Source organism: Globicephala melas, chromosome 9, assembly GCF_963455315.2.
Source record: "Globicephala melas chromosome 9, mGloMel1.2, whole genome shotgun sequence".
NCBI classification, from domain to species: domain Eukaryota; kingdom Metazoa; phylum Chordata; class Mammalia; order Artiodactyla; family Delphinidae; genus Globicephala; species Globicephala melas.
Window position 1 is genome coordinate 102475028 of NC_083322.1, and position 23090 is coordinate 102498117.

Sequence of the window (23090 nt, forward strand, 5' to 3'; positions counted from 1 at the left end):
GGATAGAATTCTAGAAGCGATGTCATGCTTATTTTACAGAAAGGGGAAAGGGTTGTTCAAAGTTCTGAGTAGAAATTGGACCGGGCTCTGGGATTCAGGCTGGGTCCCTGGACCACTGGCTTGGTGGAAACCCTCAGGGGCTGAGTGAGGCTAGAAAGTGGGCTGCACAGAAGGATCTGCAGGACAGGACCTGAGGCCAAGCAGCTCCAAGTTTTCCTTTTGTGTCTTAGGCTTCTGTTTAGAATCAATAAAGAAAAAGCAGTTTCCTGCTCCATCATCTCCAACAGAAATTGTCAAAACATGTTATAGTTCATGAGGTTAATAATAGGAACCAGTGGAAAAGAGAAAAGATAATAAGGGAGCAGATGGGGATGTCTGATTCCAAGCAAAAGAGTCTCAGGCTGACAGCGCAGACTGCGGAGAGAATCAGAAACGGCCTGAAAATGAACAAACTAACACTGACCGAGGTACAGAGCCTCGTGGGGATGTCCATTCCCATCTTCAAATCCGTGCCGGATTTGACAGCACTCTCGGAAGTGGTTCGCAGGAGGCTTGAGCCTTAGCTCGAGCTCATCTCTCTTACTAGCTGGTAGACCTGCCCGGTGCTCCGAGCATCCTTCCATCCTCCCTCCCTCCTGCCCTCTCTGGATGGCAGGAGCGTCCAGGAGTGACATCTCCGGCAGAATCACTGGCTGTGTGGACAGAGTAGCCAGCACACAACATCCGAGGTGTGACAGCTTCTCAGCAGACCCACGGCAGAAAAGGCTTGGGTGGTATTAATCCATAGGCAGTGTTTCTTCTCCGGATTTGCCCTCTAATTAAGAGTCTTGCAACAAAAGCCAGGAAGAAAGCTAGAAGAAAGAGGTCATTGTTCAGAAGCATTCACTGCATTCAGACACATTGCCTTGTGCCTTTGCTTCTCTAAACAATTCCTCCCTTGTTTCTGATCTTTATTTGTGAGCTCTTTTGTGAAATGTCTGGTTCCTTTGTGTCTGTTTTTCTGATCTTGTCCTTTTATTTTACTGTTTGGGATCTCCAAGAAACCAGCAGCTCCGGGAATTTCTCCTCGGTGCTCTTTTGGTTTTGTTAACTCTGTGTCTCTAGTCTGCTGTCCAGTCAACGGTGTTGAGTGTGTATTGACGGTGTTATGATGTCACTTGTCTATCAGGGCATGAGTCTGTGGAGTTTGCACTCGACATGTGTGTAGCCTTTATTCATTTCAGGCATCCAGCAATTTACTTATTGGAGGAGCGCTTTTCAAACAAAACACACTGAAACTACAGCACAACACAGTCCTTATTTCCTGGATGGCCATAAGCAGTGCTTAGATCCTATGCCTTGAGGTTTAAAATCTATATCTACATTCAATTTAAAAAAACACCTCTGGTCTGAGGCTGGTCCGGAGTTCTATATTGCTGTCCTACCACCTCAATATTAGGGGGATTCTTCTCCAAGCATGGAGTTTTCAACCTCACAGCCCATTAAGGGGGAAATTGGTGCCCACACTCTCCTAACACTTACTGTCCCTCGGAATAGCTGGACAGATGTGACGCGTGGCCGCAGTGCCCCATCGTCACGATTAGAGTCTGAGGGAATGAACTTGCGCCTCCGCAGTAAGTTACAATCGGTGCATCTTATGCCGTCTGCTGCCCTGAACCACAGTCAGTGCTCAGGGCACAGTGACCTCATCCAAGAACACTTTTGTTCTCACTCTTCTACATTTTACTTGCGGGTTCTCTTCTACGAGCATCTCTTATTTAAACCAGATCGAACTCTGACATGTAAAAATAAAGAGAAAGCCAGATGCTGGCAATGACTGTCATTAATATTTAAAGCCAAATTGTACATGTTCCTGGGAAGTTAGAAGTTCCCGAACAAGATGAGTTTTTTCAAAGTTTGTTTCTATTTTGAAAACCCCTAGTCTCTCCAAAGAACTCATTTTCAAACAACTTCTGTTAAACCAAGGGTCAGACTAGAGACAATTGCATTCACCATGTCGTTAGTTTGAATTTTTTAATGTTGTTTGCTTGTAGTCACGTACAGGGTAACAATTCCAAAGGTTAATTCAAAATAGGCTGATTTTTTTAGGGAAAATGTTGCTCTCAGTCACATATGCACGCAACTCCTTCCAAGTTAAAGTGTGTCCAGAGGGAAGTGGTGTGTGTGAGGGGTCCTCCCTCACACCCCAAATTCCAGATTTCAGATGAGTCAGGCAGTGGGGAAGTCACTGGAGCGTTGCCTGACCTGCCCTTGTGTGTCTCGTCCAGTGAGCCTGCCCCCGGGGCCTGGCGGTCCCTGCGCTGTGGACGGGGTCCCTCCACTGCCGTCCGAGGCCGAGGAGACTGTGTCTGTTGGTAGCTGCTTTGCCTCAGAGGACACAACAGAGGACTCGGGAGTGATGAGTTCTCCCTCGGACATCGTGTCCCTGGATTCCCAACACGACAGCACGAAGTCCAAAGACAAGTGGGCCACAGACCAGGAAGACTGCAGTGACCAGGACCTGGCTGGGACCCCAGAACTGGGCCCCCAGAAGAGCCCCTCGTGGGAGAGGAGTGGCCCTGGGAACTGGCATCTGAGGTGAGTCATGGACGGAGGGAGGTCTTTCGTCCTGGTGACCCAACCGATACTTGTGAGGTCACCGCACCCTGACTGGGGACTTGTTCTCCGTAGTTCTGTCTTCATGCTCTTTCTAGCTCTGCAGGTATTTACAAATAATACCTAGTATTGGCTTGTTTGTTTATACCTTTTATATAGATGGTACCATACTCTGAGTGTAGTTTTCCACTCGACATCATGTGTTGAAGATTTATCCCTGATGACGTATGTGTTGTTAGTTCACTTATGTATCCATTTCTTAATGAATGGACACTTGGGTTGCTCTGGTTTTTCACCACTGGAATCAATAAGCACGTCATACATAGGTCTCCATTTATACACAGAGCTTTTCGAGAAGAGATATTATTAGACCTTCAGAGAAAACTCACCTGCAACTTTTTGGAATATTGGCAGATTGCTCTCCAAAATGGTGACCTGGTGTCCACGTCCTCCAGCCGTCCCGTCTATAGTGGCCTGCCACTCCACATCCACCGATGCGGGGATTAATGGGCGTTGTAGTCATACAGGTGCCCAATGGCATCTCGTGTGGCTTTAAGATACAATACCCTGATCAGTAAGGATGAGCATCTTGTCACGTGTGTATGACCGGTTCAGTTTCCTCTTCTATGAATTGTCTTTTCGTAGCCTTCTTTTTTTTTAAATTGGGACATTACTTTTTTTTTAACCGTTAATTTCTCTTTAGACAGTTATTTACACACAAAGAATCTCTAAGACGGTGGTTTGAATTCAACTGTTTTATTTTGTTGTATGAAAATTGCTTTTCGATTTGAATAGTGTTGAATTTGTCCTTTTTCTCCTGAACGTATATGATATTTGAATATTTGAGAGATCCTTCTCATACCACAAAGGACTAAAGAGTATCTGAATTTCTTGTAAAAGTTTTAGCGTTGCTTTCTGACATTTGGGCTTCTTGTCTACCTGGAGTTTATTTTTGGGCGTGGTGTCAAGAAGGGATCTATTTTTCCCACTGGTTCCTGGTTCCACGTTGGTCCTCTGTCCAGTTTCCGTATACACGTCAGTCTGTTGCTTGCACTCATTCCATAGACTGGTTACTCTGTCTCTGCACCAGAACCAGTCTGTCATAATTCCTTTCTTCATTCTTAGTTAGAAAGGCAGGTTAATTCCTGGCAGCTCGTCCTTCTTTTTTTTGTTACTGTTGAAGTATAGTTGATTTACAATATCATGTTAGTTTCAGGTGTATAGCACAGTGATTCATTCATACATATACCTATTCTTTTTCAGATTCTTTTCGCTTATAGGTTATTACAAAATATTGAGTAGAGTTCCCTGTGCTATACAGTAAGTCCTTGTTGTTTATCTATTTTATACACAGTGGTCTGTACATGTTAATCCCAACCTCCTAATTGATCCCTCCCCCCACCTCCCTTTCCCCTTTGGTAAACATAAGTTTGTCTTCTATGTCTGTAAGTCTCTTTCTGTTTTGGAAATAAGTTTATTTGTATCTTTTTTCTTCTTTTAGATTCCACATATAAGTGATATCATGTGATATTTGTCTTTCTCTGTCTGGCTTACTTCACTTAGTATGATAATCTCCTTTTTCTTACCTTTTAGATAATTTTAAGAACCAGTCACGCAATGTTTTAGAAACGTTAATAGAAATAAAGCAGATTTTTTTTTTAAAAAAAAGCATAAGTTGATCACCAGAATGAATGAATGCCTCTGTATTTTTCATGTTTTTTTCAGCTTTGTCTAAATGAACACACAAGTCTCTGTCTGCTTAATGTAATTGTAGTGTCAATACTATTTTATTTTGGTTTATTTTTAGCCCACAGTTTATCACGAGCATTTCCCCAGGTGGCTGTATACACCCTCTAACAATGTTCAAGTACGGCTCTTCAATCTTAAGGACAATTCCAAGACCAAGTTCATATTTTATTGGACAGGAAATTAGAAGGTGACCATTGGTCCGTTTTGCCTCTGCCCCAAACAGGGTTCATTGAGCTGAGGTTGGCCTGTTTGCAGAGAAAAACTACGGCATTTCCTTCAGAGTCCACCTAAACGTAAAGGAAAGGAGCTTCACAGCAATCCTCAGGTCTGTTCAGTTGGTTTGCGTTGGGATTGCACACCCTGAGCTCTGCATCTGAAACTAATCAGACATGTTACCTCAGTGCCCCAGGGATGCTCCTACAAAAGTCCCAGTGGATTTTGCTGGTGTTGACCAGATGTAAAATCCTGCTGATTTCTGTTCAAGTATGGTACTGTTGTCTGCAGCCACGGCCAGGATAATCACGGGGTCTTGGAACCTGACGCTTTATCCAAACAGGGAGCAGGTCATGTTTTTCTGCCCTCGTCTCTGGGGTGCCACTGAATTTGAGAGGAGTGTGGAGGGGAGGGAGGGGACTCTGGGCCCTGACCGACCCACGTGGAATCCCACCACCACTAACTAGTTGCTTGGCCTTCGAGGGTCCTCCTAACTTTGCTGAGCCTCGAGTTTTGCTTATATCTGTGCAGATAACGCCTCCTACCTGTCACAGGTGTGGGAGCCACTGGGTACCTGTGCACATGCTCAGTGCCTCTTGAATAGCCATTGGGTGGGACCCATTGACTAAGTCACACAGTTAGTTTAGGGACCAGAGCACCGTGAATTTTCATGGCACACCAACTTGCCTTTTTTGGGCTTTAGAGTCAAAGGAAGTTGAAGATGATCGCTGAATTCCTCAGTCCTGTCTGTGCTGTTCCATTATTTGCCTCAGAAATGGGATCAACTCTCTGCCCATGATTTTTCATGGAATATCTGTAGGTTTTTCTTTTTCAACAAGAGTTGTCTCCATTACCAATTAGACATACTCAGAGGCTTCAGCATGGTGTATCACATCTTTAGGTCCAAATGCATAACTTTCAATAAATTTCAGGATTACTTAATCCGTGCCCACTGTGGAAAGCAGGGGTTACAAACTCAGAGGCCACAGAGCATGGGGCAAAGCACAAGTTTTCTCTAAAGAGGGCAGCCCCACAGCTTCCTTACGGTTGTTGCCCTGAGGAATTTACAGACCCAGCGTGGCCAGCGTTGGAAGAGAAGACAGAAATCTAGATTTTTATGTGAGGTCTCCCCAGTTTTTTTTTTAAGGCTATAAGTGTTAATTGCTTTAATTTCTTTTTCTCTGATTCCCATTGAAGCTGAGCTTTCCCCATATGTTTGTCAACCAGGTACATTTCCAGTTTTGGAAAGACTCTGTTTATGGGAGGAATAGTCTTAAAGTTAGAATTTGAAAAATATACAGATGTAAGAAATGAAGATGGGAACTAGAAAGCAGGTAGCAGACGCAGAGATTGTCCCCCGAAAGGCTGATTTCACGTCCCTCCTTGGATACAAATGGTACTGACGCACTGCGGTGGGCACTGGGTCTAGGATGGGACAGGAGCTGGAAAGACGAAAAGATGGACAAGGTCCCCACGTGGAGACGGCCCTTATGTTGTAGCCGGGAGGATGGGTGGTTCATCAAGGGCTGTGACCCACCTGCCATCCAGAATCCAGTCCCCTCCCCATTTGAGAGAGTTAGGCCTCCCAAATTTTAAATCTTGGCAACCAATTCAGACTTTCAGGGCCAAAAAAAACACATCTACATGCTGGGCAGGCCAGTCCCAGATGTGCGCTCCACTGACGGCTGGATGCCTTGGTCCGTCCTCCTCTGCGCACTCATTTGCCAACTTTGGAATCGCTACAATTACTCGGGTATCTCCTGGGATATATCTCTTGAAAAATATCGCTTCACAATATATTTGGGAAGTTCCACATTCTTCTCTTGGAAGAGGAGAGTATAAAGTCGCTTACAAATTCTGCAGCAAAGCAACATGTGTAAATTTTCCCCTCTGCCTACCTCTTAATATCCTTTAGAGTGAGTGTTCCGCTGAGCACCATTTGGGAGATGCTGTCCTAGGTCATCCCCCTTCTGCACTGTCACACTTACGGCATTTACAAATACGCACCTCAGATACATGGTTAGAGAGAGAGAGAATACACTGCTTCTGGTGAACATGGTGCATTCCAGTGATGTGCTCTGAGGCCCTGTCTGAGAATAGGGCATTGAGAGTTGGGACAGCAAAAAGCCTGAAGGGGAAGGGGAAGGTGGGGAGAGTCTTCAGGGGCCGACCGGTCCTGGCCCAGAGAGCAAGTCTGCAAAATTTGTGTGATCCACAATGGAGCAGATGACTGCAGGTGTCCAGACTGGCCCAGGGTCAAGTTCAATGAGATGATAAACCGTTCTTGGGGGTTGGTAGCCCAGAATCAAGCTGAAATGTCCTGAGAGCAGAGCCCACCACTGTTCATGGAGGTGTGGTCTTGACCTCGGCCACCTGGAAAGGGCCCCGGAGCGGAACACTGCCCAGGGGCACACGAGTTCAGTGATTGAGAGAAACAGTAACAAAGAACGTGGTTTCTGATACCCTGCTGTCTCAGGAGAGGACAGGCCTGGTGACAAGGGCAGATGTGTACTCAGTCAGCCTGCCAGCTCTTCCCTTCCTGTGCCGTGAGATGGATGCCCCTGGACCACATTTAGAAAGGGAGGCCACTTGAAGGGGCTGGTACCCTGGTCTTGGTGCTACTGCTGGGCCCTGACTCTACCTCCTGGCTCTGCCCAGCATTGATTCTGACGCCTGGATTCTGCAGCTCATCCTAAGGTGGCATTTGTGTTCCCAGGAGGGGTGTTCTTCCTGTGATGATCCAGGACCTGGCTATGGCAGTGAGGCCTCTCCACCCTTGGAATGCCGGACGCCAGAGGCTCCGGAGCATAAGTTACCCTTTGCCGTGATGGGCATGGCTCGGTCTCTGCACATGGGACACGGGTTCTGACGGACGGTGAAGCTGTCCCCAACAGTCTCAGACACCCTCAGCTTGCAGAATCTCCACTGTGGCACCAGTTCCCAGGGGAAATAAGGAGTGTTTGTGGTTTTCAACTTTGCCAGGGTGCCCCGTACTATCGCCACCCCTCTGATACTCGGAGATGCATTCAGTATTGGAGGGAAGAGTGGAAGAACCCTTGTGACCTGCAAAGGCCCCAGTTTGTAAGGTCTGTAAAGTTCTAGTTTGCTGGGCTGTTTCTCCTCTCTCTGCCGTCTGCTATTCTGCAGATAGCAAATTCGTCCAGACTTCTTTGGCTGGAATTGCCTGGGGTCCCACTCTGACAAATTGGAGGCAAGGACTCTTTGCACCAGAGCTCCTGCAGCCTGTCCAAAGAGCGTCTGTGGGGTTGGCTTCAGCTGAAAGCGTTTTTCTTAAACTATTCGGTCTAGTGGCAAAGTGCACGTCTCCTGCTCATGCACTGAATTTGGAGGCTCTGCTCCTTGCTGCCACAGCTCCAACTTCCTCAAGGGCAGCGCTGGCTGGGCTCCATCGAATGCCCTGACAGCCAAGATTTCGAATTGAAAAGTCTCAAGGATAAATACCAGTCTTCTAAAGAGAGCAAGGGTGAAGGCTTGGGAACGATTAGAGTGTGCTTTGTGTGCTGTGATCTGAAAATGGTATGTTTTCCATCAAGTCATTCGATTAGATCCAATTGTAGTTTTCATTGCAAAATAAATCTATGCCCTCAATTCAAACTTGACCCCGTAAGTGGGACATCCAATTCCAAGAGTCTTCCTCTAAATTTAGCACAGCCGGTAAATAATCTCCTTCAGGAAGAATTCGGCCCATGTGGGGATTGCCCCTCATGGTGGGGACACCTAGGAGTGGCTTCCACACAGTCCTGCCCTGGGTGGGAGTTGTGTCACCCATGAAAGATCTCCTTCCAGCTGCACCTTTCCTTCGTGTATGACCCAGGCCAACTATCCTAATACTTAAAAAGCAACACGACGTGAAGACTGCCTGGCATCATATCTGCCCTGCCTATTGCTGGTGACGGTGCCCTGGGCCAATGACTTGACCTCTCACTTCTTTTTTTTAAATTGAAGTATAGTTGATTTACAATGTTGTGTTAGTTTCAGGTGCACAACAAAGTGATACATATATATATATATATTCTTTTTTTAAATTTATTTATTTTATTTTTGGCTGCGTTGGGTCTTTGTTCCTGCACGTGGGCTTTCTCTAGTTGTGGTGAGCAGGGGCTACTCTTCGTTTCAGTGCACGTGCTTCTCTTTGTCGTGGTTTCTCTTGTTGCAGAGCACGGACCCTAGACACGCGGGCTTCAGTAGCTGTGGCACGTGGGCTCAGTAGTTGTGGCTCATGGGCTCTAGAGCACAGGCTCAGTAGTTGTGGCACTCAGGCTTAGCTGCTCCACAGCATGTGGGATCTTTCCGGACCAGGGATCGAACCCATGTCCCCTGCATTGGTAGGGGGATTCTTAACTGCTGCACCACAGGGGAAGTATATATATATATATATATATATATATATATATATATATATATATTCTTTTTATAGTCTTTTCCCTTATAGGTTATTATTAAAATATTATTAAAATATTGAGTGTAGTTCTGTGTTCTATATAGTAGGTCCTTGTTGGTTATCTGTTTTAAATATAGTAGTGTGTATCTGTTAATCTCAAACTCCTAATTTATCCCTCCCCTCTTTATCATCTTGGTAACCACAAGTTTGTTTTCTATATCTTTGGGTCTATTTCTGTTTTGCATATAAGTTCATTTATATCATTTTTTTTCTTAGATTCCACTTATAAGTGATATCATGAGATCTTTGGCTAACTTCACTTAGCATGATAATCTCTAGGTCCATCCATGTTGCTACAAATGGCATTATTTCATTTTCTTTTTGTGGCTGAGTAATATTCCATGGTATATATGTACCACATCTTCTTTATCCATTCATCTGTCAACAGACATTTAGGTTGTTTCCAAGTCTTGGCTATTGCAAATAGTGCTGCTATGAACATAGGGGTGCATGTATCTTTTCAAATTATGTTTTTCTCCAGATACATGCCCAGGAGTGGGATTGCAGGATTATATGGTAATTCTATTTTTAGTTTTTTTAAGGAGTCTCCATACTGTTTTCCACAATGGCTGCACCAATTTACATTGTCACTAACAGTGCAGGAAGGTTCCCTTTTCTCCACACCCTCTCCAGCACTTGTTATTTGTAGAATTTTTGATGATGTCCATTCTGACTAGTGTGAGGTGATACCTCATTGTAGTTTGGGGGATTGACCTCTCACTTCTACTTTCTTGTCAGTACAATCGAGATCTGCAGTACCATCCCCTAGAACAGTGCCTAACATATTGCCAGCCTTCAGAAATTGATGGCTGGTGTTATTATTGTTGTTGTTGATGTTGTTTATTTAAAACTGCCTGAGGAAGGATAGAAACTTGATTTGTTGGAAATCCTTATAACCTGTGTCTACCTCTGACCATCTGCCTCATTATTTATAACATCTTTGTTTGAAAAGAACATATGCATATGTTTGAAAAGTACACATTTGTGTACCGATAGATAGATGGGGGAGAGGCTAGCACTATTTCTAAACTCTCGAATCCTGAAGGCAATCTTGCTGTAATCAGGCAACTTATCCATCTGTGTATCATACTGTGTGCGATCAGTACTGTGAAACTCTCAGTCCTGGGATCCCTTTGGGGGACACTAGTTCCGCAGAAATTCTGTAAGGAGTCAGTGAGACAGATTGGGTAAGTGGGCTGCAGGCTCTGTTTTTTTTTAACAGTAGAACCACACTGAAGTCATGTGTAGAGCCTCAAAAGACAGAAACTATAGCTTCTCCAGGGGAAGGGCGTCTCCCTGATTGTCCGCTGCCTGCCCACCTTCCGCCTGGCAATCCGTAAGCTCCTTCTCCTCCCCCACCTGTCCGTGAGTGGTGGACGTGAGGGCTGTGGAAGCGAGAAGCTGTGCCTCTCTTATCTGCAGGGCTGAGGATTTCAAGATGCTTATGGAACTGAGAACGCGCAGGTCATGGGTGGAGGAGCTGGGCTCCTGTCCTGGCTTTTCAGCCCTGGAACTTTGTAACTAGAGGAGCTCTGTGACCTAGGAGCGTTTAGAGATGTTTTATACCTTCTAGACCTCTGCAGCTTTGTAGTTATAGGAAGGAACTTTGTGACTCTAGCATCATTTAGAAACATTTTATGTATTCTAGATCCTGAAACTTTGTAACTATGAGAACTTTTTGACCACAGAAACATTTAGAAATAGTTTATGCCTTCTAGAACCCTGCAATTTTGTAACTACAGGAACTTTGTGCCCCCGTGAGCATTTAGAAACATTTAATACCTTTCAGAACCCTGAAACTTTGTAACTGCACTAACAGAGGAGTATTGACAAACATTAAGATCTTGGAGAACTATGCTGTAGGTACAGTAGCCACCGGCTAACTTTGGCTCCTGAGCCCGCCGGATGGGTAGCCCAAATTGAGATGTGCTGTGAGAGTGCAGTTGCACCGAACATATGAAAAAATGAACTTTTTAATATTAATTATATGCAAATGACGATACTAATTTGGGTTAAATGTTGAGTTAGCGTCTACTAATTAAAGTTAAGGAAAATTAACATTATTTAATGAAAAAATAATCTTGCTTACTTTTTACCTTTTTAATGTGACTACAAAAAGATTTTAAATTACATGTGTAGCTCATATGACATTTCTGTTGGACCCCGTTGTTCTAGAACTCTGAAGCTTTATAAATACAGGACCATTTGTACACGGAATGGGGAAGTTAAGCACATATTACTGTCATCAGCCATCTCTTTTCCCAGGCTTCTTACCTTTAGTTTATCAAGTAACTGTTTTGAAATCGCATGGCTTGGTTTGGTTGTTGTCAGCCGTTGAACCTGAAAAGGACATCTTTTTCCTCTCAGACTTCGCTTGTTTTCTGCGACTGGGTAAATTACCTAAAGAAACTTTCCTAGCCACATCAAAAAGAAAAATGACTTGATGTGCTGGAATGGGGCAGAATCAGCCCGTGCTTTCTTCTTTCTCATATAAAATTTTTTAAAAAATGAAATAGCACCTGTTTGCCCAGGTACTGATTCCTCGTGACTGCTGTTAGTCTCCCATGGGAGTGGGTGGGGCCGTCGCCAGACCCCGCCCTTGAGGCTGCTCCCCTTCCGGGAAGACTCCCGCTTGAGGCCGGCAGAGCCTCAGACGTTAGGCAGCAGTGGCTCGTCCGTGGCTGTGGCCTTGGCAGAGTGACCCACCGTGGGAGGGAAGGCTCCCGGTGAGGTTTCTCCAACACGTGCAGCTGGTATCGGAATGCCGGTGCTGCTTGTTTGCCCTTCGTTTCCTTGGTCTTAAGCCAAAACAAACTGTCCATAAGAAACTGTCTATCTTAGAGTGGGGTGTGTGTTGGGCGTAAGGAATGATGCCTGGGAAAGGAACATCTGCGCAGTTGACTTTCAGCTAAAAAGAGGTGCTAATGCTTCTGGCCAACTGTGATTCTTCAGGGGCACGCAGGAGGGCCCTCCTGCTGAGCCCACAGAAGCTGCCCTCCAAGCCCAGGGACCAAGTGCTCCCAGCTGGCTGTTACAGGGAGAGAGGAATAGCTGTAATCCATCGGCGGCCCTTTGAGGAGAAGCGGATGGGGTGGGTGAGGAAGGAAAAGCAAATTCTGCTAAGTCTCCCCCTCCTGAAGCTGTACATTGGAAAGCATAATACATACATCACACTGGTTTGGGCTTTTGCGAGATGAACCATTCACCCAGGATCCAGAGTGTGCGGGTCCTATCCCGCATCAGGAGAGGCACCGGCTGCAGAAGCCAAGTGGTCCACAGGCCTGGCCTTGCCCCGCCCCGAAGGTGCTCGGCAGCCTTGGGAAAAGCACCGGCCAAGGACCTGGGCTCCTCCCTCCACAGCGCTCCCAAGGCCGGTGGCTTCTGTCATGGGTCCACTCTCTCCTCCTGGACAGGCAAGGCCCCGGTGAACCAGGTCCACCCTGGGGCGTCAAGGGCAAAGTCAGGTGAGAGGTGGGTGGGATGTGTCAGCGGAGTGTGGAGCTGAGCATCTGGGACAAACCTGGGACATGTACAAGAGGCAGACGGAGGAAAGGGGCGGGCAGGCAGGCTGAGCCAGGTGGAAGGCAGAGGACGCGGTGTAGGGACCCCGGACTTCACAGGGGGCCTGACGGGAGGTGAGACGGGCAGGCGGAGAACAGGTCTGAAGCCCTGAGCTTGGGGCTTGGCCGCTGATGGTTAGACCAGGCAGCTCAGGCCGGAGCATGGGTGGGAGGAGCGTGGGGAAGGGCTGGCTCAGGCCTTGCTGCAGTGCCTCCTTGAGGAGTTCGGATTGTCACACACTGGTTTAGGATCATCTCAGGGATTGCTAGGTACTCAGGAACAAACTAAAATTATAAACACAACATGCCACGTGTATTGGACATGGTATCACACACATGTAAATGGCTTTTCATAAAAGAATTAGTACTCATTAGAGGACCAAAGGATCATTTTAGATGTTGCCCATTTCAAACACTGCCTTATCAATCAAGCTGCTTTGTACCAAAATGAGCATACTTCAAAAAAAAAAAAGTATGAAATATTTGCCGTAATCCATCCATTTCAACAAATCACACTGGTCGGCGATGGTGCCTAGGTTTCTGCCTCACCCTTGTCCACAGACACAGGTTACTTTTCGATCATCATGACCATCCTGTGTGGAGTTGCATGTCTTGAATTCTTCACGTGACATGCCGGCCTAAGCAGCGATCTGTGTTTCCACCTCCATGGCATGGTCATCATAGGATGCAGTGACGGGGGGCACTCCCTGCTGCCGGAAGCTGTAGAGACCTCCCCATGAATATGATGCACATGCTGGTGTTTATGTTTTTCCTTCCATAGCATTAGTTTCTTAAGGCAAATTCTCAAAAGTGAGGCTAATGAACCAGAGTTCCTGCAGAGTTAAAGCTATGCTTTTGCTTCTTGATGTACACTTCCCATTGCTTTCCAGGTAACACCAGGAGCAACAAGTTGAGAGTCTCAGATCATGGAGTTGTCGTCAGTCTGGGGTGGTCTTCTTTCTCCAGTGTACGCTTTATGAAATAATATCATCAGTGGAACTTCTAAATTACTTTTTAATTCTTTTTCTTCAAAGGGTGCATTATTTTAGTTTAGTTTAGTTTTTATTGAAGTATAGTTGATTTACCATGTTGTATTAATTTCAGGTATACAACTAAGTGAATATGTATATATATGCATACACATATATATATATGTGTATATATATATTCTTTTTCAGATTCTTTTCCCTTATTGGTTGTTACAAAATACTGAGTATAGTTCCCTGTGCTATAGTTTTTAATTCTTATTAATATCATTCTGTTCCCATGGAACAGTGTGATTTTGCATACTTTGAAGGAAAGGCAAATACTTTGAAGGAAAAGTATAGACATAATTTTGTTTGGCTGGACTTTAAACAACTTAAAGTAGGAGGCAGCATTTGAAAAGTGCTCTGTTTTCCATTTCAAACACTGTTTTATAGAGCCCTTTCCATTTTTTTTCTCTGCCGTACACTTTATTGAATATTTAAATGAGATTTATTTAAACCACCACATTCCGTGAAAGAGAAAAACACAAGTTTAGTAAATGCATTCAATTAAGTCTTGGGGCAAAAGCAACAGGAAACGCAGCCTTGAGCCTCCCGTGGTCGTTGTTAGTTGGTCCACAGCCACACAGATCTCGGCCAACGCTCTTTGTTTGCCGTGTCAGAGGACATTAGCTGAGACGGGTCTGGAAGCCACTTCCTGGCTCCAAAGGGACACGATCACCAAGTAAGAAAGGCTCATTTATCAGAACACAAACTTTGCTACGTAAGTGAGGATGGTACAAAGCATATTTCAAGCATCATTATCTCGGCCTGATTAGTAATGATGGAAATCGGTCCTCGATTTTAACGGTCAGCAGGAAAGACCTTCAGCTTTCACTGAAGAGTGACAATCACCCCATATGTGTCTCTGTTCTTGGCACAGCAAGAAAACGGAGACAAGAGCCTTTGCAAAGGCTGCTTTCAAATTGCTTTGGCAGCCGTTGTCTTGTGGATGCCGCTGTCCAGGGACACAGATAAGGAAGGTCCAGTTCTCCTTGGGGGGATGGGGGGACATCTCCCTGGATGCCCGGGTGGCAGCACCACGCGGCACCTCTGGATACATACGTGGCCAGCCCTCCCCGGTTCTGGAACCCCTGTGAGCTTGGGCTGCGCCATCCTGAGCTCACGCAGTTGCCTCTCTGTGAAGCAGCGATAAGGACCTCACCTGCTTTATATCGGCTTGTGAGGTTTATCATAGGATGATCTGGGCAAAAAAGCCCCAAGTAGGTCCCCGCGTGGGAAGGCTGCATGAGGCACTGGAGGGCACTGTGTGGCCCCCCGCTGTGGGCATTTCCCCCATCCAGTTAAAACCCTGAGGGGCCTGGGGAGGGGGATGGGCTGGGGAGGCTGTCACCAGTGTCACTGCTGCCCTGAGGTTTGCTGTAGTCATGGTGTTTGCTGTGCACCACACACACACACACACACACACACACACCATCTGCGTCCCAGTAGGTCCAAGGGCAGCAGTGGTCCAATGCCTTTGGAACTGCAAGAATTTGACTGTGAGTTGTACCTTCTTCAGATATTTCCAGAAAAGAGTGAATTACGTAAATAATGAGATAAACGAATGCTCTCCCTTTCTGCTTGGTCTTCCCTAGAAGTGGAAGAGTTGCTCCAGCCTCACATGAGGATGAAGACCTCTTCATGACCGGCCAGTTCCAGAAAACCCTTGCAGAACTGGACGAAGACCTGGAAGGTAAGCAGCGCCTGCTCCTGCTTGGACCTTTGCCCCGTGTGGCCGGTGCTCTGAGGGTTATCTTCTCTGGCTGAACTTTATGGCCTCGCACGGGGAAGATGTCTGCAGAGGGAACGCAGCTCCGTGTGAGGAAGGCCCGGACTGGGGGCTGAGCACACAGGTGAGCACAGCTCCCTGGAGGGGACCCTGCATCTGGGCTGCTGAACAGTCCCGAGGAAACGTCTGAGCAGCTGCTTAAAACCTCCTCTGAGTAATACTGATTTTGCGCATTAAAAAGTCTTCCATACACATGAACAGAAAAAAAGTTCTCCAGTCCTCAAATGAGTTAGGGAAACACTGGGAGCCACACAGGCAAACAGGGCTGTTTATTAAACCTCCAACCCTGTTACTTGCTAATATGGGGGCTGACTTTCAAAGGGAAACGCAGAACACAGCGTGTTGACAGGGACCCCTCTTAGAGCGGGGCATCCCACAGCACTGCGATTCTGTGCATATATCGGAGAAATAATAGAGTAAGGCCGAAGCAGATGCAAATCAGCTCAGTCAAAACTGGAAATCTTTCAAACGAAGGCACAGAGTGAAAACCAACTAGGAAGTAGATATTGGCTGTGCCCTCAAAGAAAACAAAACAAGAAGAAGGAGACAGACTCCAGAGCTGGCCCGGAGTTTTGTCTGACTTGCTTTTCAGTGTTCCGTCCTCAGATGGGGCTGACAGGGCTGAGAAACCTTCATCGGCCTTAGTGTGTCTTCTGGCTCTGCCCGCAGGGCTCACTGCATCCTTTAGGGCTAATTCTGATGGGCTCGAGGCTCAGTCATCTGCCTCTTAATAAGCAAAGCAAGATCAAGTTGTCCCATAGACTTTGTGGTGCTCCTGGTGAACAAGAGCAAAAGAAAAGTCAAAACCCCCCAATCCACCTTCCCACCCTGCCCTGAGGTGGTGTATATGGAGGGCTTGGACTTAGAGATCAGTCTGTAAGTGAAGATACCGGCAAAATGTCGTATGATACCTCAAGGCGTCACAGATCGGCAGACAGGTCCTCTGTTGAGTCATGCAAGCTGAGACTGCTTCCAGGCATGTGTAGATGACAACCCAAGATGACACTTTAAATAACTTACACCAGAGGCACCCCAGAGAAATCAAAGTCGGGGTGCAATTTCACTGAATAAGGGGCACAGGAGTTGTCCGAGTGGTGCCCACCCGTGACCTGTGTTGTGCTTCTTTGCAGAGATCGAAGAAAGCTATGAAGCCGACTCGAGCTTCCTCACCAACTGCATACACAGCATGTCCGGTCGCTGCCCGCAAGGCACCATCATCCCCGACGGCGATACCGAGGCAATCCCGGTGACATTCATAGGGGAGGTTCTCGATGATCCCGTGGACTCGGTGGCATTTACCAACAGAAACAACAACGCTGGCTCTTTCGATGCTGGGAGCACAGCCAGCAAGAAGGCCCAGCTGCCACCGTGCCAGGCCGAGCACAGCCAGCAGCACGGGCAGAGGCGGGCGGCGGGGCCTGGCTCACCGGCTCCTTCCCAGGACCCTGGGAGAGAAGTCATAGTGGCCTCGACCAGCACCTGGAAGGATGTGACTCCCAGTAAAATGGCGCCCAAGGCAACTTCTGCTTCAGCGCTTCACACGCACGACCTGAATGCGAAGGAGGAACGCAAGGTGGCCGGCTCTGCTCATGGCGGGAGGACCCTGGCCACCAGAAGGGTGAGCGCGCAGCCAGGGAAGGAGAAGGAAGGAGATGATAAAAGTGACGTCTGGACACTACCGCCGTGGTTTCGAGACCAACACCCAGGGGGGAGTTACGGGCTTAAATATGGCCTCACAACGTATAAAATCGTCCCTCCAAAGTCAGAGATGAAATGTTATGACCGGGGGGCATCCCTCTCCACGGGTGCCATCGAGATCGACGAGCTGGGGAACCTGGTGAGTCCCCACACGAACGCCGGCAGGACCATAGTCCCGACGCCGCCCGCTCTGGAAGCAGAAGCCCCGCCCATCGGAAAAGTCAAAGAGTTCTGGAGGTCCGACTCTATAGAAAAACACTCTGGCCGGCCCGCAGAGGGGGCCAAGAGGACCTCTACCTCCACCACGCCCACGAATCCGCAATCTCAAGAAAGCAGACTCAGAGCGGAGCCCACTTCCCCAGACCCCAAAGCTACATTGCCCCGGCCCCGGTCCCCCAACCCAGAAGATGGGAGACCTCTGGAGGAGGGCAGAAGCTGGCCACTCCCAGCAGCTGCTTGTCCCCTGAAAGTTCCAGCAGCTAACACCGCAGAAGTCCCGTTTCTCAAGCCTCAGAGAAGAACATCCAGCCAGTACGTGGCCTCTGCCATTGCCAAGCGGATAGGGACCCCGAAAGCCCACACTGACGTGGGGAGGAAGCCTGGGAATGCCCAGAAGACATGTGAAGAGCCAGACCCACCTGGACGACCTCCCATGGTGAAGGATGGTACCACCCCCAGCCTGTACCCAGAGACAGGCGTGCGTCACAGTGGGGACGGATCGGCAGCAGGAGCGCATCCCGGGGGGCAAATCAGCAGCCCTTATGGGAAGCTGTGTACTCAAGACGGTCCCACTGGCATCCACAGAACTTCCCATGGACCACTCATCACAGCTGCCCAGAGGGGTCAGGCTTCCGTGGGACAGAGCTGTGGTCTCAGTGGAAAGCAAAGCCCAAGGAAACACAGGACCAGCTCGTCATCTGATCCCAAGTGCCAGCCGGCCGGCACGAGCCCCCCTCCCGCTCGCTCGGGAGGTGATCCGACTCCAGGCAGTGCCCTGGTGAATGGCTCCAGGTGGGTCTCCGTCCACAAAGAGCCTCTCCACTCTCCGAGAGTGTCTGATACAAGTAGCCACGCTGGACAGGAGCCCCCTGAATGGGAGGAAAAGCCGGGTTTGTCAAGCACAGATGTACCTGAAGCCGATGGTACCCTGCCAGCCAGTATCTTTGGGCCAAAGAAGAAATTCAGACCCGTGGTCCAGAGGCCAGCCCCGAAAGACACATCCCTGCACAGCGCCCTGATGGAGGCCATCCACTCGGCGGGAGGAAAGGACAGGCTTCGCAAGGTGAAGTCATCAACGGGCTCCTGCCTCAGGGATGGGCCCTCCCCCACAGCCACCCAGACACAGACTTTAAGGTGGCATCGGAGGAAGAGTGCCGGGCTAGGGATGTGGGTGAATGCACGGGTTTAATTTTACCTGAATTTCTGTCTCCTTGCCTACAGAATTGTTTGAATAGAACCATTAAGGGGCCAGAACTGATGGCTTTGCGCTCGTCCACACTGCCTTTAAGGCTCTTGACTGCCCTGGGGAAAGATGTCGCTAGTACATAGCCCTTGCCTGGTCGCAGGGGAGTGGAGAGGAGGTGGGTGGGGCAGGGGGAATCATCCACACCTGGTCCTTGAGCCTGGAGGGGTAGATGGAGGGTCAGACTGGGATCCCCGTCACCCTGCGTTTTCAGCAGTGGTGGGCTGTCATTCTCCAGTAACCTTGGGGACAGTTTTATCACACCTGCCCCCACGTAGGCATTTATCATCCTGCAAATGTTATTTAATAGCTACACCAACACGGATGATTGGGAACTGTGTCCTCCATTTTGCCCTTGAGAAAACTGGGGGTCACCCTGCCAGCTAGTGGGGACCCAGGCCCCTCATCCAGGTCTGCAGGACTTCAAGGCACATATCTGCTCAGGAAAGCTAGGACCGGTAACAGGAGGGATAGGACATTCAGGGGCGATCATCCTGTGCTACCCCACATATATCACCTTTGATTTTTGTATAGTGTGAGCTCAATCCAGAATCTCAACCTGATAATTTTACCTTCTAACAGACAGAGACTGTGAAACTGACCCTGTAGGTCTGAACTGACAACTATGGTTTTTCTCTGTACTACCTTACCGTCAGCATTCCCCCATCTCCTGAGTGACATGTGTTGACATCGTTAATAAATATTCTAGACTCTAGAACCCGGCTCAGAGGGAGGTCTGAAGAAACCGTCCTACACAGAGACAGACAGCGAGCGCTCAGCCCTGCTGGCAGCCATCCGTGGGCACAGCGGCACCTGCAGCCTGAGGAAGGTAAGAGGGGCCTCCACAGCTGCCCCCCCCCCAGTGATCCCGGGGATGCTGCAACAGCCAGGGCAACCCCCGATTGTGTAAGCGATGCTAAGTCATCATCGGAGTAACCAGACCAACCGCAGGAGAGGCATTGAGGGGCCGCCCCTGCACAGAAACTCTCCCTCTCTCTCCCAGACGAGTAAGTCCTCCCTGCATATCTAGCTCTGTGCACTTCCCCAAATTCCGGGACGCTGAGCCTGGCTTCAGGGCTTAGATCACCCAGCAGTGGGAGGCGGCAGCGTCTCAACTCAGGGATGGAGTTGCTGATCTGGCACAGCTGCAGGACCACCTGGACTGGAGCTCGGGGACAGAGGGTCATCCAGCTTCCAGAGCCAGAAGCCAAGGAAAAGTGGAACGGACACCTTCCCTTCCGTGTTTGGAGGAGGGGTCATCCGCATTGGTTGGTCGTTGGTGTGTGGCCTTGGGGTCTGTCCAGACACGCCACGATGAGGCAGGAGGGCAGGGGTCTCAGTAGGACCAGACTGACAGCCCTCCTCCCTGCCATCAGTCACTGCCACCACCACCACCCCCTGCCCCCAGGAAAGCCCAGGGATGGGAAGCAGACACGCCCCCTGGGCTGGCTGCACGGTCAGATACCCTGTGCCGCCTCTTGGAAAGGACATTTGGGACACTGTCATTTAACCGTCTCGTTGCTAGGTGACGTCCTCCGCCTCTGAGGAGCTCCAGAGCCTCCGCGATGCCATGCTGTCTGCACATGGGGCAGAACCCCCAGGGCTAGAAGACCTTGGGATCCAGTCCCCACCCGCCCTGCCGCCGCCATCGCCCCCATCCCCTCCAGTCACCCAGGCTCCCACCGCATCCCGGACGGCGTCCAGGTCCAGCTCGGGCCCCCTCAGCAACCCGGTGGACGCCAGGCAGGCCTTGATGGACGCCATCCGCTCAGGCACAGGGGCCGCGCGGTTGAGAAAGGTGAGGATGCGTGACTGCGCATGCGCGCTCCCGTGGGTGAGAGGACTGGAGAAGAATGCCCCTGCGCAGACGCGCTCTCAGCGTGGTGGGAAGTCATGCCAAACTCGCTCCTGGGATGCAGCGAGGGCTCCAGTGCACTCCTAACCCCTGAGCGCAGTTCCACCACCCACGGCTGCCTGTGATCCAGGACGGCCACCTGTGACGCATCCTGAAGGGCCTGCACCACGCTCATGGCCTTCGGCCGGGGTCCAGGCGACAGCATGATTGGTTAATTAGTTCATCTTTCTCTCTTTCCTTCTTTCTTTCGGAATTTATTTTTCTTTTGCCAGCATACATTTTGAACATTATTGCATGCGACGTCTCTTGGGCAGAGCACCCGTGTCTGGTTTTTCTACAGCTTCTCCTCTATCTGGTCTTACGCTGGTCTGTACACTTATGCCCACCTAGTCCCCGAAAGCAGTGGAATTTGTGGCGCCCAAAGTAGGATTCCCAAATTGAAAGGGCCTTTGGGCCGGATGGATTTTGAGATCTCCTTTAACTCCAAAACGATGCTGTGCATGGACTGACCCTCTCTTCCTGCCTGTTTCTAGTGGGTGGAGGAGTTAGGCTAATAATAGGGAAGTGGTGACAGGTATTATTTTCTGAGAGATTATGTCCAGACCCTAACCTTAAGTTCTCACACGTACCTGAAGAGGTCAGTACTAAGATTATCCTCATTTTACACAGAAAGTGAATGAGGCTCAGAAAACAGGAGTAACTTGCCCCTGTTCACATAGGGCCGGACCCAGACAGGGGTCAGTCTGGGCACAGAATGGCCGCTCTACACTGCTCTGCAAGAGAGCAGCTGGCCCACGAGACCGCTGGACCACTTCCACAGAGGGCGGCAGGCTTTGCTGAAGAGGTTTCCCACCCAGGAGCCTAGGGCCTAGAAGGTAGTCCTCGCTGAAGCCGGGACGCCCAGCGGTGCCACCCCGGGCAGGAGCGGTCTGAACACCACTGACTGGGAGCGTTCCTGGGGCCACGGCCACGGCTCCCGGGTCAGCCCCAGAGCGTGTCCGTGTGACGGAGAGGCATCAATTTGTGTGCTGTGGCCCTGACAGGGACCCAAGACATCACGTAGGGAGGATGCTGAGGGCAATTCATCACTGAAAGCACAGCCCAGCCTCAGGATGCTGGGAAAAGAAAATGTGCTTAACCACGTGGCGCTGGATGGCGGCCAGTTTCACACTTTCTCCTCTGGATGGGGGGGGTGAGGGGAGGGCAGTTAAAAATTATGGAGGGCTTTTGGGTTTTCTTTACTTGTTTTTTCATTTCTGTAGAATTTATATATTTATGAACTTAGAACGTTTATTACATAGGATGAGGGAAAGGTGAAGAAATTGGGGTGTATGGCTAAATAAGTGTCCTAATAAATGGACCATGTGGATTCTGATGAAGACAGCTCTGGAATTCAACCCTGAGACAACCTCTTGCCTCCAAGCACATTGCAATATCAATTGAAAGGAAGTGCCTGTCCGCCAGTCAGAACGGCCATCATCAAAAAGTCTACAAATAATAAAAGCTGGAGAAGGTGTGGAGAAAAGCGAAGCCTCCTACACTGCTGGTGGGAATGTAAATTGGTGCAGCCACTATGGGGAACAGTATGGAGGTTCCTTAAAAAACTAAAAATAGAGTTACCATGTAATCCTGCAATCCCTCTCCTGGGCACATATCTGGAGAAAACTCTAATTTGAGAAGATACGTGCACCCCAGTGTTCATTGCAGCACTATTTACAATAGCCAGGACATGGAAGCAACCTAAATGTCCATCGACAGATGAATGGATAAAGAAGATGTGGCACATAGATACAATGGAATATTACTCGGCCATAAAAAAGAACAAAATCATGCCATTTGCAGCAACATGGATGGACCTAGAGATTACCATACTGAGTGAAGTAAGTCAGACAGAGAAAGACAAATATCATATGATATCATCTATATGTGGAATCTGAAAAAATGATACAAATGAACTTATTTATGAAACAGAAACAGACTCTTGACATAGAAAACAAACTCATGGTACCAAAGGGGAAAGGTTGGGGGAGGATAAGTTAGGAATTTGGTATTAACAGATACACACTACTATATATTAAATAGATAACCAACAAGGACCTACTGTATAGCCCAGGGAACTCTACTCAGTATCTTGTAATAACCTATAGTGGAAAAGAATCTGAAAAAGAATACCTGTATAGTATAGATATACATACATCCATATTTAACTGAATCCCTTGGCTGTACTCCTGAAACTAACACAGTATTGTAAATCAACTATAGTTCAGTTAAAAAAAAAAAGAAGAAAAAGAAAAATAAAGGAAGTGTCGGTCGTTCTCAGAGAATCCAAAGCAGCACAGCTGGTTATCAACCTCGATGGTCTGGCTGGTCTGAGGGGACGATTTCGAGTCTCTAAAACACTGTTTCAAAGTGAGAACCACAGGACATCTACATGCTGAGTCAGATTTTTCAGGGCTTTGAGCCTACTCATCTGCAATTTTCTAGTATTTATCAAGTCACTTTACTTTGAGGTTTGAGATAATTATCCATGTCCTTTGAGCTTTTGATGCAGTTTGAGTAATGCTGACTGTAATTATATGAAGGTTGTACTCATTTCTCGTATACATCATCTCACTGGCTGGTTTTGGGTCATTTCAAATAGCTGTTACTCTGTCCACCTCCCAGGAGTCACGTGGATCA

General features: G+C 48.3%; 1 protein-coding gene across 8 annotated transcripts in view; it reads left to right on the forward strand.

Moving 5' to 3' along the window:
* The window catches only part of COBL (cordon-bleu WH2 repeat protein), a 261221-nt gene that overhangs the window by 229838 nt on the left and 8293 nt on the right, over positions 1–23090 (forward strand). For all 8 annotated transcript variants that reach the window (XM_030871313.3, XM_030871312.3, XM_030871314.3 and 5 more), the window contains 5 exons: positions 2268–2577; positions 15203–15300; positions 16527–18376; positions 19266–19385; positions 20082–20354. In XM_030871313.3, the coding sequence (XP_030727173.2) occupies positions 2268–2577; positions 15203–15300; positions 16527–18376; positions 19266–19385; positions 20082–20354 (2651 nt within the window). The remainder of the gene's footprint in view (positions 1–2267; positions 2578–15202; positions 15301–16526; positions 18377–19265; positions 19386–20081; positions 20355–23090) is intronic.